This window comes from Vidua macroura, chromosome 4 (assembly GCF_024509145.1).
Source record: "Vidua macroura isolate BioBank_ID:100142 chromosome 4, ASM2450914v1, whole genome shotgun sequence".
Classification (NCBI taxonomy): Eukaryota; Metazoa; Chordata; class Aves; order Passeriformes; family Viduidae; genus Vidua; species Vidua macroura.
The window spans coordinates 2079407-2095651 of NC_071574.1; the positions used below are offsets into that span (position 1 = coordinate 2079407).

Genomic DNA, 16245 nt, shown 5'->3' on the forward strand with positions numbered 1-16245 from the left:
CCTGCAACATACACAGAGGCTTGCAAAAAAGGACAAGGGGTTTTTCACCTAAGGGAATCATCATTACAGCCTTCCAGGATGGGCACTCGCCAGTGGAGGGCTCCTGCCCCATTTCCACCACCTGATTCCTAGAAAAGTGACTAACAAAAAAACCAAAAAGCCTAAGTTGAAGGCTGTGCAAAAGCTACAATCTGAGAAACAGGTCACATTTTGAGAAATCTGTAGGGAAATAAAAAAAAAACCACTAAAAATGGAAAATTATGAACAACCTTCCCAATAAATAAATAAATGTGGTTTTGAAATCTACACACAGTCCAAGAACAGCCAATTCCTGCTGCAGGAGAAAGCTTTTTCGCCAGGACTTAGTGCTTTTTATTGTGGTTTGGCCAGCATTTCTGCAGATCACATATATTGCCATAACAAGCAGAAACTGGCTCTGGTCCCTGCACAAGTCACTCAGTTCAAAGTGCATCCTCCACTGGCAAAAACAGGCACTTTGGAAAACCATCCAGAGGGAAACACCACCTTTTGCTGTACCACAGCAGCCACACCAGCATCTTCCCTGCCAGAATCAGAAGCATTCCAGCTCTTTATGGCCCTTGCTCCCTCAGCTTCCTCTCCTCACATCATTTTCCTTTGTGCTCCCCAGCCTCCCTGGCGGAATAGCCTCCAGCAATTAAATTTTCCACCCCATTTGCTCTAAATGACAAAGGATTGAACACCAACATTAAAATCATCGCTATTATACCTCAGCATGAGTCCCCCAGGGAAATCAGAAACCTCTCACAGGCATAGTTTTAATCTAACATTTTAAACCAAAGGTTATAAAATTGCCAGCTCCTTCCCTCATCCCCATTTTCCCTATTTGGAAGCTTTTATTCACATCCATAATGAATTCAGCCTCTGCTAAGCACACCCCCTTCTCTCCCCACAGCTGCATCACACCAGGTAGCCAGTATTCTTTCCCAAAGCTGATGCCATATAATGCAGGAATTGGGAATAAAGAGCACAAGAGCCATCATTTTTGAGGCTTCTTGTTGAAGCCAAATTAACAAAGAAAAAAAAAAAAACAAAACAAAACACAAAAAAACCCGCAGCCTGCTCTATTTAGGTTCACTGTTTATTTTGGCACTAAAGAGAAAGTTCCATTATAGGAGCAGGGAATTAAGTTTTGAAAACTGGAATAAAATATTCTCACTCAGACAGAAAAATAATTAGAACCCACACCCTGTTTTCAAGCACACCTGGCAAGCTAAGATGGTCTTAATATACAGGCACCCCTCAAAGAATAAATCCCTTTATCATAGGTGGGAAAGGGGAGAAAAAGGTTGGATTTTACTGTCCCACGTGGAAGGACTCATTAGCCATTGCTCAAGGCTTCAGTTCAAAAATTACCATGAGAAACAGTGAGCAGCTCAGGCCCTAAATAAGAGAGGAGGTACAGTACCTGCCATGGAGGAGACGTGAAACAGGTAACACTTGTCCTCAGCGACACACATCTGGATTACAGCTGTTTTGGCCATCTTCCCTTTGGTGTATGACGGTGGCCACTCGATGTCAAAGCCAACAGCAGCCCCGCCGGGTAAACTCTGCCTGGAAAGGAGCAGACACCCCCCCACGTTCATCTGCTGTCACCCGCGGCAAAGGTGCCCTGGCCACACATGTGAGGCACAGAAAGCACTGCACAACCCCGAGCCAGCTGAAATGCTCCAGAGCCCTGCAGATCTGCCTGCAAAGACTAGCACGTTGCTGGTAAACATCTGCAGGTGGTGGGTGCAGAGGAGGACGCCCAGAATTTACCAGCGGGGCAAAGCGAGCACATCGAAACGAACCGATTTCCTGCCAGCCAAAGCACAGCAGGGCAATGGGATAGAAAACCATCTCAAAACACCTTTCCCACACCACCCCCCTTCTGCCCTGGACCCCCAAATTTCCTACCTCTTCCCCCTCAGCACCACAACAGGGACAGAACCTTTAATCCCCACTACTAAAACTTGGCCGCACAGGCCTCAAGGACAGCCAGAGGAAAAAGATGATGGAATGGCTTTTATTCCTTTGAAAGGCTCTTCTTGATTCACCCCATGATCCCTTGAACAACAGTCCTTTATTTATCCCACAGCACTGGAAGTTTTGTAGAGAGTTCTTCTCCCCCCAGCAACATGAGCTGTGCTACACAAAAAGGGGGAAGAATAATAATGTATTTGCACCATAAATAAAATTTACTTTATTTTCTTCAAACACACAGTCCCAAGTTAGGAATTAACACTTCTCCATGAAGTCACTGAAGCTCATGGAATTATCCATTCTGTGAAAGGCAATCCATCTGCATTGGAGCCTTCACAGCTCCTGCTCTGAGGGACAGAAAGGTTCAGAAATGGCATCTCCCACCAACAAGGCCAAATGGGAAACTATTCCCAAGAACCCAGTCCCTTCCAAAAAGAAAGGAGCACTCAAGGGAAAGAAGGAAAAAAACCAGAATATGAGCTGTTACCTGATATCTTCTGAGAGAAGAGAACAGTCACTGGCTTCGTAGCTATACACAACAGAGCCACAGAACTCCAGGAATGGCAGCCCATCCTCCAGAACACTCCTCTGGGCACCAGGCTTCTGGCAAAGCAAACGTGGGAGAGCTCTGGTTATCTGCCACACCTGTCCTCACCAGGGACATCCATCCCAGCCAGCCTCACACAGCCCCTTCACCAAAACCTTTGGGCCCCCGCCCCAGCTTCCCCGTTGAACTCTGAGCACCCAGTGAACAGAAAGTCCAAACTGCTCTTGTTTCACCTGGCAGCTTTTAATATCCAAGCTACTAACCACTCACTCATCAACTAATCATTTACCCCCCACTCTGCGGAATAAAAAGCTGCTGAACTGCAGCCTCTGCTTCCCCCCCCCCACCCCTCATTAATTAATTAATTGATTATCTAACTGATGAAGCTGTTTCAGGGATGGTCCCTCCTCGAGGGCATTTTTACACTGAACTGCTCACGCACAGAGGAAGAAAAAAAAAAACAAAACAAAACAAAAAAACACAAAACAAGGAACACTTAGGGGACACCCAAAACTGATGAATCCAAAACACAGGCGCTGGAATGTTTTAACACATCAAGGCCACCAGAAGGGCCTTCCCAGAACCCTGCTGGGCCACAACTCCAGGTGCCAAACTGAAGGGAGGAGAAACCCCCCCCCCCCAATCCCCGCTGATGTAGAGCCCACAGGCGAGCAGCAGGAACACCGGAATTCCCTTGGAGGCAACAAGCCTAACCGAAAGCACGTTCCCCAGAGCTGTTCTGCAGCCTGCAAAGAGCCAGGACCTACCTTTTTGTGCCCCAAAGGAGCTTCCTCCAGGCTCTCTGTGAGCATCCACTGGGGATACTTACCCCGCAGGCCAGCGGCTACCACATCCATTTTTGGCACATTTCTGTGATTAATAAAAAGAAGAGCAGGAAATCAGAACAGCCAGCAGCTCATGTGGAGGTCAGCTGTCACTACCATCAGGCCTGAACAAGGTTATGGAAATATTTGCCTTTTTTTAATTGATTTTCGAGGCTAAGCAGACTTTTCCCAGCACAACCATTTCAACTCCAAAAAGGATTTTGACACTAAAACGTGGCAACAGCTCTCCTTTACAGCCACTCACTTCTTCGGCCTGGGACTGCCGGGAACAGACGAGAGCAGCGCAGAAACTGGAAATAAAGGACACCCTGCAGCTCCCACCGCCCCCAACACCAGCTGGAAGTTCCAGAGCACTCCCGGCACCCACAAACAATCCCGCAACCCCGGCCCGCCACAGCCGCACCCACCTGGCCGGACCGGCGCCAACCTCCGGAACTCGGGATCGCCCAGCGCCCGACGGCGAGCGGCCGCCCAGCTCGGGACTCCTCGGGAACACCGCCGGGGGACGTGGAGCCGCCGACACGCCTGATTTGCCACGGGAAAGAGCACCCTCAGCGCTGGGCAGGCTGCCGTGGCCCCCTCGGAGCGGCTGCCGTGCTGTCCCCCAGGGCTCCCAGTCCCGCCAGCAGCGCCCTCACCGCTTCGCCCGCCGTCCACCGGCACAGCAGGCCTCGGCGCGCTCCCTCCGAAGCCCGCGGCAGGCCGGCGGTAGCCCCGAGCGCCGCCGCGGCCTCTCCGCGCCCGGTGCCCGGGAGCGCCCGGCCTCCCTCACGGAGCCCGCGCTGCGCGCACATTGCGCGTCGCGCCGCGCCGCGTCGCGCTGTCCGTACGCCACAGATGGCGCCCCGCCTTCGCTGGAGGGTTACCCGAGGTGACGCGCACGCGCGGTGCTGCGGCGGCCGCGGGGCACTGTGGGCGTTGTAGTCCCGCGGCCGTGAGGGCCGCGCACCCCCCGGCGCCCCCCGCGCTGCCGCCGCCGCCGATCTCGGCCGGGCGGGGCCGGGGCGGGCCGGGGAGGGCCGGGGCGGGGCGGAGCGGCGGCGGGGGAGCGCCAGCCCCGTGGCTCTGCGCGGCGCGGGGGGCGGCGGGGCCGCCGGCTGCGGGCGGTGGCGGCGGCGGCGGCGGCGGCTGAAGGGCAGCGGCGGCGATGGGCGCTGCGGGGTGAGTGACCGGGCGCGGGGAGCGCGGCGCTGGGGGGCGCGGAGGGGCAGCCGGGGTAAGCGGGGCAGTGATGGGGCGGGAGATTCTGTGCTGGGGGGGCGCTGGGGGGGCCGCGCTGGGGCACTGGGAGCGCTCGGGGGCGGCGCTGGCAGCACCGGGGGGCACTTTTGGGGCTCCGGGGGCAGCACTGAGAGCACCGGGGGGCAGCACTGGGACGGCTGGGGGGCAGTTCTGGGGCACTGGGGGGCAAGGAGTGAAGTTGTGGGAGCGCTGGGGCAGGAGGTGCAGTGATGGGGGGCACTGGGGGGGGTAATACTGGGGCGCTGGGGGCCGGGGGGGGCAGTAGCGGGGCAGAGGGGAGGGCAGGAGGGCACTGCCGGGGGCAGTACTGGGGGCACTGGAGGGCTGTGAGGGCAGCAGGGGCAGTGAGGGGCCAGGGAGGCAGTGGGGCAGTACTGGGGGGGAAGGAACTTCAGCCTGGGGGGGCACGGGGGGCAGGAGATGCAGCGGCAGGAGGGGCTCCGTGGGTAGCGGGGGGCAGGAGGGCAGCGCTGGGGGGAACCCCAGTGCTCCCCCCCGTGCCCTGGGAGGAAGAGCAGAGGGGGTGATGGAGGCACAGGGACAGACCCTGCAGAGGGGGAGCCGCAGCCCCGGCAGAGGGGTGAGTGCCCCCCGAAACAGGGCACCATCACCCGCCCCCGTGGGGCGGCTGGAGGGTCTGTAGCACCACAGGGGGGCTGCAGGGCAGCGAGTGCTGCCGGGGAGTGCCGCTGAAATCGGGGCTCCCTTGTCCGGGAGCCGGAGCACGGGAGGGGAAGAGCGCCCGGGATCGTCGGGCTGCGATGCTGCGTGCCAGTGGCAGCGGAGGGGGATGCAGGAGCCTTTGTAGGGAGAGCGGCGCCGAGCGGAGCCGCTGCAGAGGAGCTGAGCAGGCCCCTGGTGCTGATGTTGTCATCTGTGTCTCTGTTGTGTATTATTTCCAGCTGATTGGTAAAGATGGAAAGAGGGAGAGGAGGAGGAGGAGGAAGGAACCTGGGAGGCTCTGGCCTGCATAGGAACATTTATTCCCAGTCCCAGCAGCAGTACCACTACCCGGCCTCCTCCCAGGGGAGCTGCATGGAGATCCAGGAGCTGGCCTCCAAGAGGGTGGACATCCAGAAGAAGCGGTTTTATCTGGATGTGAAACAGAGCTCCCGCGGCCGCTTCCTGAAGATCGCCGAGGTCTGGATAGGAAGGGGCAGGCAGGACAACATCAGGAAGAGCAAGCTGACCCTCTCCTTGTCCGTGGCTGCCGAGCTGAAGGACTGCCTGGGGGACTTCATCGAGCACTACGCCCACCTGGGCCTGAAGGGCGGCCATGGCCACCGGCACGAGCACAGCAACGACAAGGAGCAGCATCCCCGGAGGCGGCCGCAGCACCCGCCGCCCTCGCCCCCGGCGTCCGTGGGCTCCGAGGAGCCCCCTCACAGCGTCCTCAAAACGGAGTACATCGAGAGGGACAACAGGAAGTACTACCTGGACCTGAAGGAGAACCAGCGCGGGCGCTTCCTGCGGATTAGGCAGACCATGAGCAGGGGACCCGGCATGATGGGTTACTTCGGCCACAGCTTGGGACAGGAGCAGACGATCGTCCTCCCGGCGCAAGGGATGATCGAGTTCAGGGATGCTTTGGTGCAGCTGATTGAAGAATACGGCGAGGGGGACATAGAGGATCGCCGGGGGGGAGGTGACGAGCCCCCGGAGCTCCCCGAGGGCACCTCCTTCCGAGTGGACAACAAGCGCTTCTACTTCGACGTGGGATCCAACAGGTACGGCATCTTCCTGAAGGTAAGTGAGGTGAGGCCGCCCTACCGTAACACCATCACAGTTCCCTACAAAGCGTGGACACGGTTCGGGGAAAATTTTATCAAGTACGAAGAAGAGATGAGGAGAATTTACAACAGCCATAAAGAGAAAAGAATGGATGCCAGAGGGGACAGTGGTGAAGAGCAAGAGGGTCTGGACTAGAGTGCATTGGACAATTAACCAAACAAAGCAAGCAGAAATTGGTGAGAGGGACTGACCTATAGTAATTCCAAGTTGCCCCAGTTTTTTGTATAGTCCTTTTCTGGTAGTTCTTGCTAACTCCAGTACATAATGTTATAGGAGTCTGGTTATCACGTTAAACTATGCCCAAAACATCTCCGTGTGTCTTAGGAAAGGACCAACCTCCCGAGTCCGTATGAGTCAGCTGCTTCGAGTGTTGGAGACTGTGGAAGTACGCGTATCAGCACAAACAAAATCCGGCACCCTGACCTTTAAATAGTCTAGAAAAGGCTTGTGTTGCACTTAAACACGATGCAAAAGTACCCCCACCCTGAACCTTACGATGAATGTATCAGTTTCTGCTTATCACGAGTTTTTCAGGACTGGCTTCTGCCCGTGCCCGGTCCAAAGGCCGAGCAGCATTGCCGTAGAGCATTTATGGCAAAAATCAGCTCCACGTGAATCTCTGGTCTGTGTGTGAGGAGGGAGAGAGGTTTTAAAGTTGGCATCTCCTGGTTATTGAGTTGGAAACAATAGTCTGTTTATGGGTAAAGTCTCGATGACCCGTCAGACCTCAGTCACGTGCCGGTGAAGGGCGGAAGATCTGTCGTTCATTCCGTAGTTTTGTGCTGACCAGATCACCTGAGCATCCCAGGACAGCGGAGTGCTCAGCCTTCTGAATTAATGGCAGTGAATAATAACCCACTCCTCATCTCCGTGTTCTGCCCCTTAGAGGCTGGTGATCTTTTTTTCTTTTTTTTTGATTTTTAATGCATTTTGTCCGAAATTTCAGAAGGTATTTTTGTATTAGGTGCTCCAGTAGGCGGCTGTGGAGCGGGTGTTGGGAGGTGGAAGGAATGCCGCGACCGAGGCTTCCAGCTTCTCTCCCAGATTAACGTGGTTCGGGACGTTACCTGTGCGAGGGAAGCGTTTGGGTGTTTTCCTCCTCCCGCCACGGGGAAGACCTTTGGGGTTTTGGGCGCACCACTGGATTCGTGTGAAAAGGCATCTCCTTCATGCTCACCCGTGGCGCGCCTCGGAAGCTGTGGTGGATGCCATGTTGGGTTTTCTGTTGTGTTGATTGTGGATGGTGTTGGGGAGACAACATCTGTGCCCTGCCATCGCCCCCTTGCCCCCCAGCTCGGAGCTGGAGCTGTCCTTCAGTGGCTCCAGTCCCGATCTTGCCTGCCTGCCCCAAGGTTTTGGTGTCATCCTGGAGTATCTGTGATGTAAATTTTAAATCTCGTGATATTAACTCTCTTCCTGGAGGGAGAATGTGTGCAATTACCTGAAATATTCTGTGTTTCTTAAAACGTGAATATTTATAACGTAAGGGGCTTGTCCAGCCTTTGGATGACCAGCTCCTTCCCCCTGATCCAGCGGGAGTTTGATTGAGCTCCAGGTACTTCTAGTAGCATGTTGCTCACCTTTAAGATTGTTTTAAGCAGGCATTGCCATGTCTGATCAGATATTTGTAATCACTCCAATGGTTTCATTACAGAGTGGCCTAGTGTGCATGTGGACCAGCTATTTTTCCATGCAACCATGTCCTGTTTTATTTTTTAACCTTTTGAGAAACGTCTTTATCTCCAACCGGACTGTTCACCACTCTGAGTCTGGAGCCACCTGCACACTGCATGGCCACGCTCAATCCGAATGCTGTTACCTGTTAATGTCATAATGAGAAAGGTTGGGGAGACAGGGTTGGGAACCAAGAGGATAATCTGGATTTTAGCTTGGGTACTAAAACTAGTCAATCTGTTTTAACTTTAAAAAAGTTTAAAAAAAAAAAAAAAACGAAAAAAAAAAACAGCTTGCACCAAAGTCACCAAAGAACCTTTAGGAAAATGTTACAGTTGTGACAAGAAGTAAGCAAGTTAATTTCACTGTTTTAGGTGATTCCCCCTTTAAAACCACATATAGCAGTTACAGCAACCAAGCCTTTGGCTTAGTGTCAAAACTCCCATCCCTTTCTCCATAGGTTGCTCTTTCAGGTCCCTTTTCAAACCTGGAAGAGATGTTCTCGCTCCATCACTCGAGCAGCCAGTGGACCGTGATGAATCAGCGGGCGTTGTGCCGGGTCCTGGTTCATCGTGGCTCTTATGGCTTTCGTCCCAATGGTTTTAACAGGTCAATTAAAAAAAAAACCCCACAAAACCCCACGTTAAAAGAACTCTCCATGCTGTTCCGGTGTGAAACCAGAATTTAGTGAATGAGTCGTTGATGCGTTGATACGTTAGCGTATCGCTGACTTGCTGCTGCCCGTCACAGTGCCTGAGGTAAAAAATTCACTTCTAGTCCAACAAACCGGAGCTATGAATGTACGAACTTTTTACGCTCTCCTTCCCGTTTCTGTGTGGCGTTCCTCCCCGGCGAGCTCGGCATCTCCCATCCCTGCCCGCCTTTGCCTCAAGGGATCGTAAAAGCTCCTCGGCTGGAATTAGCCTGAGTGGCCACGTGTGTTGTAAGTGCTCATGCCTTCCCTGTGTTCCTGTAGTATTGGTGAGGAAATTACTCGTGATTGGAAAGGGATGTTTTCTTCACCGCTTTAAATGATGCAAAAAAGGATGCAAAATTGCTTTCCTTATTGCTGCCCATTTTTTTTAAAAAAGCCCTTTATCTTTTGTTGATGAATTGGCTTTCCAACGCTGTTAGTTTGTTGTAAATGTCACCTGGGAATCCAGCGACGGCTGGGTTCTGGCACGCAGGTATCCCGTAGGATCCGCTAATGCATTTACTCCCCTGGCACGGGATGCACCTTAGTATCCAAACCTGGATCGGGATCTTCACGTTCATTGCCGATCACTCGTGGGTAGACCAGTGGCTGTGGGTTTCCATCGCGACGGAAAGCACTGGTGTTGGGTTGGAGGATGACGGCTTTCCACGCGATGGGAAGCAGATGTTGGGCTGGAAGGTGTAGGGATGCACTCGGAGTGTAGCAATGCAAGACTTGAACGGTGAGATTCGGAAACGGGTTCCTTTGTATTTTTGGCAGCGCGTCTTCAGCTTCCCAGAGCAGTGACAACGCTGGCTGCTGGTGCCCAGGAGGGCCCAGCGAGATGCTCGGGAACACTGAATCCCTGATGTGTTTTAAATGTTCGTTCCTGACGCCCTGAAACTGCCATGTCCCTTAAACTTGAGAAAACACAAGCTTATTTGCACTAGAAAGAACGGCCAAAAACAATCCTTAGGAGGACAGGGTGAAGAGCACCGGTCTGAACCTCTTTTTCTCATGAGAGAATTTCCTATTCAAGCCCTCACCTCTGTTTCGAAATTGTATGGTCCCGGCAGAAAGTCTGTCAGTTGAATTATTAAATCCTAATGCACTTTATATTGTGTAAATAATGCTAGGAGCACATTTCTGCTCCCGCTCCGGTAAGGGGATGCTTTGGTAACGTAGTCTAATGCCGAGAGAAGCCGTCTCCTGCATGCACGTGTCTGTTAGAGACCTGTTGATCCTGCTTGGTCCAGCTCCGCTCGTATGTTAGAGGAGGACAGGCGCTGTGTTGAGGTTCCTCTCAAACCACCAAGAGCGGGATGAAGACTTGGTTTTTTGCATTGCAATGTGCAGAGCTGCTGAGCGCCCTCAGCTCCGCAGCGGCTCCTCGCCCCTTCTGCAAACTGGGCCCCCCCACCCCGTGTTGCTGTCGAGGCTTAAAACCGAGCTTTGCGCTTGTAGTCTTGACAAAGCCGAGTCCAGCAGCTGCCTCGTACCTGGCTTTCCCCGCTGCTGGCGCAAAAGGCGGGGTGAAAAGCTTATCCCAGACGGAAGGGTCTGGGGGGCTTCCCCTGCCTTGCAGCTGGGGGGACGTTGTGTTGGGTCCGGCCCACGGAGCCGGCTTTCCTGGTAAAGTACAGAGCTATGGAAGGGTTGGGAAGCGTTTTGCACTGGTGTGGAGAGGGCGACCCGCCGGGCGCTGCGGGGGGACGGCAAAGCCCTCCCTCGCGGGCTCCTCGCGTGCAGCCTGGATGGACGGTGGACTTTACCCAGCGAGAAGCTGCAGCGGTTATTGGTATCTACTCGTCGTCTAAGTGTTTCTTATCTGTATCCGATATATACCGATTCATATCCACGTATAGGCATTAATATATTTATGTGAGTATGTTGTAGCCTGTAGTAGCTCGTAGCGAAATAACCTTATTTATCTGAAGTGCGGTCTGAGGAGGGGGCGTGTGCTCCCGCCACTGGTCTGGATAAGCGCGTTGTTCCACCCAGGGCTGGGTGCGAGCTCCTGGCCGCAGCCCCCGTAAGAATCCCGTAGGTTTTCAGCAAGGCTGCAAGGGGAAGCGTAGTTAAAAGAAGGCAAAGCTCTTCCTTGGAGGCGTCGTTGAGGCGAGGTGAGAGCTGTAAAGAGGCAGCTGCCGGCCACGTCATGTCTCCCGTGCCGTTTTACAACCCCTGGCTCTGCAAATCTGTACTGCCGCCTTCATAAAATCCCAAGCAGAAGTATTGAAATCACGTCCTTTATACGAAAAAGAACCCCCGAGCAATTACCAAAATCAATGTCAGCACTTTTTTTTTTTTTTCAGCTACAGATGTCCTAGTCTGATAATTGCATCATTTTTTTCCCCTATGGCCTATTGAAGTGACCTAAACTCCCAGGGAAGGGAGCCGCTGGTGGTTAGGAAGCCTTCTGCTCGCGTGACTTGCAGTCCTGTTTTCCAATTTTAGTAATTTTTATAGTAGAAAGGAGTTTATTATCGTGTATTTTTATTGGGCATATTTTGCACCGGGTCAAAAGTTATATAATAAGCCTTTTCAGTTTCATGGCACTCCCACTTTTGCTGTACATACACTAGATATATGTGATTTATGAAAGAATTCCTGAAGAAAATTAGACTTTCTGCTTAATTTTCTATGCTGCTTACTCCAAAATTAAGTTGCCCTTTATTTTTAATGACTTAACACGTTGTGATGTCTAAAATTCACCTTTCCCCTCCCATGCCTCCATTCATTTCAAGTAAAGGTTGTGTTTGAAATTAAGAGTTTATTCAAGGAGTGGAATTAAAGGCGCACCATAAGCTACACCCAAGTGAGGCTGTCACATCACGGCCTTTGCCAAAATGTATTGTTTTGAGGTGATCTGGTCTTGCCTTAAAAATGGCCAAATCCTGTCATGGCCACAGGAAAAAAGCCCCAGCTGGGGGACAAGGTGCTTCTGGATTTGGGGGATTTGGAAAAAGCTAAAGCCAGATCTTTTGCTGTTCTGTTCCTCCAAAACCCGTGGAAGCTTTCATGGGCTGACATCAATTTTTCTTCCTAATATTTTGTCAGCCTGTGTTCAGTTCCCCACCTGCACCTCAATAAAGGCAACAGTATATATAAAGCATCGAGGTGAAGTAAAATATCAAGAACTCCTGATAGATGACATGGATTAAAAATTGGTTTTCCAGAAATGTCAAAGCGTAAATTGAGGTTTTATAAGCCGGATGTCGTTTTGGCATTTCTGTGATGGATGTAATTAGATCGCTCCTTCCCCGTGCGGAGGGAGGCGTCACGCGGAACCCGAACCCGCAGCCTCGGGGCTCTCTCGTGTGCACCAGCTTCTAGAAAGGTGCAGGTGCCTGCTGGCTTCTCATGTGTGGTGAACGTGGTTGTGTTCCTACCGGCCTAGCCTCCAGGGGCCTGGCTGCCCCCCCACAATAAAACCGTCATTAACGACTTGCTAATTCATCTTCTTAATTGCTAGGCTGCACAGAAACGCTTGGAGTGGCACATGGAAATTGCTAGCTCTGCACAGAGCCGAAACTTAAGAAGGCACATTCCATCTTTTCGGGGTTTTAGACCCATCCAACACACCAGTATTAAACTGGGAGGGGAAATGGCTCCTGCCCTGGAGCTGTTGGTCGGACACGCAGACAATCGGATGGATTTCTTGACCGCGGTGGGGGAAATCCATCCGGCAGGCGGGAGCTCGCATCTGCTCTTGGTCCTGATCATTTGCCACGCAGAGATTAATTGGAGGCAAAGATGGCCCTTGGTGGCGGCTGCTGGCAGCCGGAGAAAGCCGAGGCTTCGTGCCCAGCCCCGCTGGCACAACATCTGTGAATTCTTGTGTGGGCACAAGTGAACGCAAGAGGCGAGGGAGAGGGGAATATTAGAGATATATATGCATGGACATATTACAAATACTCATTTCCCCCCTGTTTCCAATAGGTCCTTCCTTTGGAGACATTAAAACACTATCTGTCTCTTCTGTTTCCCATATTGGAGACGTTCAGCGTGCAATAGAGGAGCAAGATGGGTTTCACAAGCAATATCAACATACTCTACTACTAACCTTAAATCTTTACACTGCAAAGCGCGTGCAATAGAATCTGCATTTCAAAACAGCAGAGAGTATGTGGGATAAAAGACACGGGTTAACCCCAGGCTCTTACAAGTATTCCCATCTGGTCCTTGTTGGGAGCACATGTTGTTGGCACTGTGCAGAGGGAGAGGGGGAGTAAGAGCAGAGATAAGCGCTTCCCACCGAGGCAGAAGAACGAAAAGGCAGGAGGGGGCGGAGGGAAGTGAGGACAAGATGAGTGCTCCAGGGAATCATAGAGCACGGTGATGGTTGTATCTGTAGTAGGAGGAATAGGCGGCACCTTCAGCACGGGAGTCCCACCCAGCTGGGGAAGGAGACACAGCGCCTGGGTCCTAACGCTCTTTTTGGGGACCGGGGTGGTTCTTTTGGGCTGGTTCTCCTTCCTCTCTGGGATCCGTAACAAGCTCTGCAAGTGTCTGATGTTGCCAACAAACCCACCAGGGCCAAGCCTGTCCTGCGTGTCCTGTTACTGCTTTTACAGCTCGCTCTTGGAGGCTCACTTGGCTGGGCTCTTGCTGAGCTGGGAGGCTTGCCCAGGAATACAGGCAGAAGCTTAGAGGAGCACTCAGCTGTTGGTGGCCTGTAAGGTTTGCTGGTGCCATCCCAACTTACGGATGCTTGCGCGTGCTTTTCGCCGGAGCCTTTGCTCCGCACTCTACATCGGCTGCCTCCCGCTCCAGGAATGAGTGATGGAGTGTTGTGTGTATCGATGGGGCAGCTGCTCTTTTCCATTGCCAAGGAAAGGGGTTGGTGAAGGCTGGAGGGGATCAGAGGGGAAAGAAAGTGGCTTTCAAGAAGCAATCTCATGCCTGCCTTTGCAAGGGGGTTTTTGTCGTTTCTAACAAGACTCTGCAGATGATCACCACTTGTACCGCCTTTGCTTTCCTGGGCCTGCCCCTCTGAGGTCTGAGGTGCAGCAGGGGTCAGTGTCAACAGCTGTTGAAAGCTGTGCTTTGAACCAGTGAAGTGCTGGAGTAATTGCCTGGACTCTGGGAAAGCTGTCAGTGTGTGGAGCTGGGCCTCCTGATAATGGAGATGGGATCGCTTTGGCTTTATCCTGCCTGTGCCTGTGTTGTCCACCACTAAAAGGGGGTGGATGATACCTCCCTACCTCAAAGGAGTGCGACAGTTCTTGTGATGATCTGATGCTGATCAATACTGATGGTATCCGAAAGCGAGACAGGGAGAAATTTGGGGTGAATTGTAGTGCTTGGAAGGTTTGGAACCTACCTGACTCTAAACTTGAATTTACAAATGCAAGGGTGCCTCTAATGGTGCATTTCAGGGCCGGGTACAGAGCAAAAAGCATCCATATTTTTCCAAAGTGGAAGAACCTGGAAAAAATCTGCTCTTTCAAATCTCCCATGCTGGATATTGCCAGCTTCCCTCCCTAAGCTATTTCACCCTACTTCCTCTCAGATACTTTTCCAGTCCATGTGTCCCTTGCTTCCATCTAATTCTATTGCTTTTTGCCTTACAGGCCATGCTCTCCAGAGGAGTTATAAAAACAGTTTGGTTTCTTCCCTGCTGCAGCTCTTACACATAATTAAAGGCTGTTGTCAGGTCTGTTCTGCATCCTTTCCAAAGGAAATACAGAACCTTCCACCAAGTGTAATTTTTAGCCCTGGTCATGTTCTTGTTGCTTTCTGGTGAGTGTGTTCAAACACAAGTGTAAGAAAAGCACTAAGTGACAATATAAGCTCCCTGTGCCAGCAAATTTGGAAATACAGGTTTTCCCTTATGTTCCTAACTCTCCCAGGATTGTGTGTTGTCATCATATGAGGAGTCACAGAAATATTGGCATGAACTTTCCCTCAGTAACATTTTTAGTGCGAGGAGATCTGAGAGTTCTGTGTAGAGAGAGAAGCTCCTCCTGTCCCACAGTGTCACCACTCCACGTGAATATATGATGTATATTCATCCCAGCAGCTTCCAGAAGGGCACATGTGTCAGGCAGCTATTTCTTCCCTCCTCCTCCTAGGAAAAAGGCCTCGTGTGCCAATGCAGCCCTGGTATTTTTAACATAAATCAATTATCCCTGCTGTTCCATGTCAGAGGGGGATCTGGAGCACGTCGTGTGCTGGCAGCGGCGGGCCCCGACGGCTTTGCAGCACGAGAGCAAACCTCAGGGCTCACAGGGAGCCCAGCCTGGCCTTGGCGTCGCTCCCACCGCTTCCCTTGGCAACTGGTGTTGAGCAGGAGCTGGTTTGTCTCTGGAAGTTCCCCCTGGACCCGTGGCTGTTTTGCAAATTGTCATTCTTGCTTTGGGCACGGAGGAGGTTGCTGTGCTGCTGCCTGGTTGGGAAGTACCCCAAAAAAGAGAGTGTCTCTCTCTCTCTCTCTCTCCCAGGAAGCTGGCAGGGGGAATCTAAGGCCGGAGACCTTAAGCTCTGGGAGGGAGGTGACGGAGCAGTGCTCTGGAGTAAATGCAGCTCAGCATGAAGTCAACGGGTAGATGTGTTTTCTCTTTGGGTTGTCTTCACCACAGCTGCTTGTTCTTTCTTTCTAGATGTTTGAACACTCCCGAGATCTCTACAGGGCTGCCTAGAACAGGAATCTGTGAGGGAACTGAGCTGCCTCCAAGGACAGTCTCTCCCCTGAGACTCCAATAAACATGGCAAAGTGTTTGAAAAGTGGAGCATTGTGCTGGTGGCACTTTGAAAAGAGTTTTTTCCTAGGTAGATGTCACAGCAGGGGTGAGCAGAGGCTCCTGACAGCCAAGAACAGAGGGCAAGGGTTTGATCTAGTTCTTGGCAGTAGGATTTATCCTAGACTCAACAACTCAGTTATTGTGCACATCCCTGTAGTAAGTGATGAAGTTTTTTTAATTTAAGCATTTTTAATAATCTCCCCCATCCTGGTAAAATTAGGGAAAGAGTTTTTTGGCTGAAATGTTTACCTGTAAGCTGAGAATAGGCACCGTGTTTCACAAGGTGAATCAAACTTCCGTGCCTCTTACCTCAGAGCATATCCTTTAGGCTGGCATTTTATTTCTTGCTCCATCTGGCTGCAAAACATCAAGGTCACTAAAGCAGCACAGGCAGAAACCCCTGTAGGTGTTTATATGGCTGAGTGCGTAGGGACATTCTCCTCTCACTTTGCTGATCCTGCTAGTGTTGTTCCTTTTCCCTGTTGGATCACCAAGTTCATGTCTTGTGCAACACCTGGCTTGAGGGCCCTGAACCTCTTTTTTTCCTTAGAAGTTCAGCATCTTTTTCTTAGGCTTTCGTTGTGAATCCCTCTGGAAATATTGTGCAAAGCCCGAATGTGCCTTGCTTCCCTCCCTCACTGTGCATTTGCTAACTGCTGCAGCCAATGTAGGACACAAAGATGTGGAGCTGGTTATATTTTT

The 16245-nt window shown here is 52.0% G+C and overlaps 2 protein-coding genes across 6 annotated transcripts in view; one reads left to right on the plus strand and one right to left on the minus strand.

The window, feature by feature from the left end:
* Positions 1-4124, minus strand: part of WRN (WRN RecQ like helicase) — a 28524-nt gene extending 24400 nt beyond the window's left edge. For 2 of the 5 annotated variants that reach the window (XM_053975231.1, XM_053975232.1), the window contains exons 1-4: positions 3804-4122; positions 3319-3421; positions 2492-2607; positions 1448-1593 (exon numbers count right to left, since the gene is read on the minus strand). In XM_053975231.1, the coding sequence (XP_053831206.1) occupies positions 1448-1593; positions 2492-2607; positions 3319-3408 (352 nt within the window). In that variant the 5' untranslated portion in view covers positions 3409-3421; positions 3804-4122. Of the gene's footprint in view, positions 1-1447; positions 1594-2491; positions 2608-3318; positions 3422-3803 lie in introns of those variants that run through there. The other 3 variants (XM_053975230.1, XM_053975233.1, XM_053975234.1) reach the window with 3 other exon arrangements.
* A 1429-nt stretch (positions 4125-5553) lies between these two features.
* Positions 5554-7278, plus strand: PURG (purine rich element binding protein G). Its single transcript, XM_053974997.1, has one exon. It carries the CDS (start codon positions 5554-5556, stop codon positions 6562-6564), a length of 1011 nt encoding a protein of 336 aa, XP_053830972.1. The 3' UTR covers positions 6565-7278.
* Positions 7279-16245: the final 8967 nt, after the last annotated feature.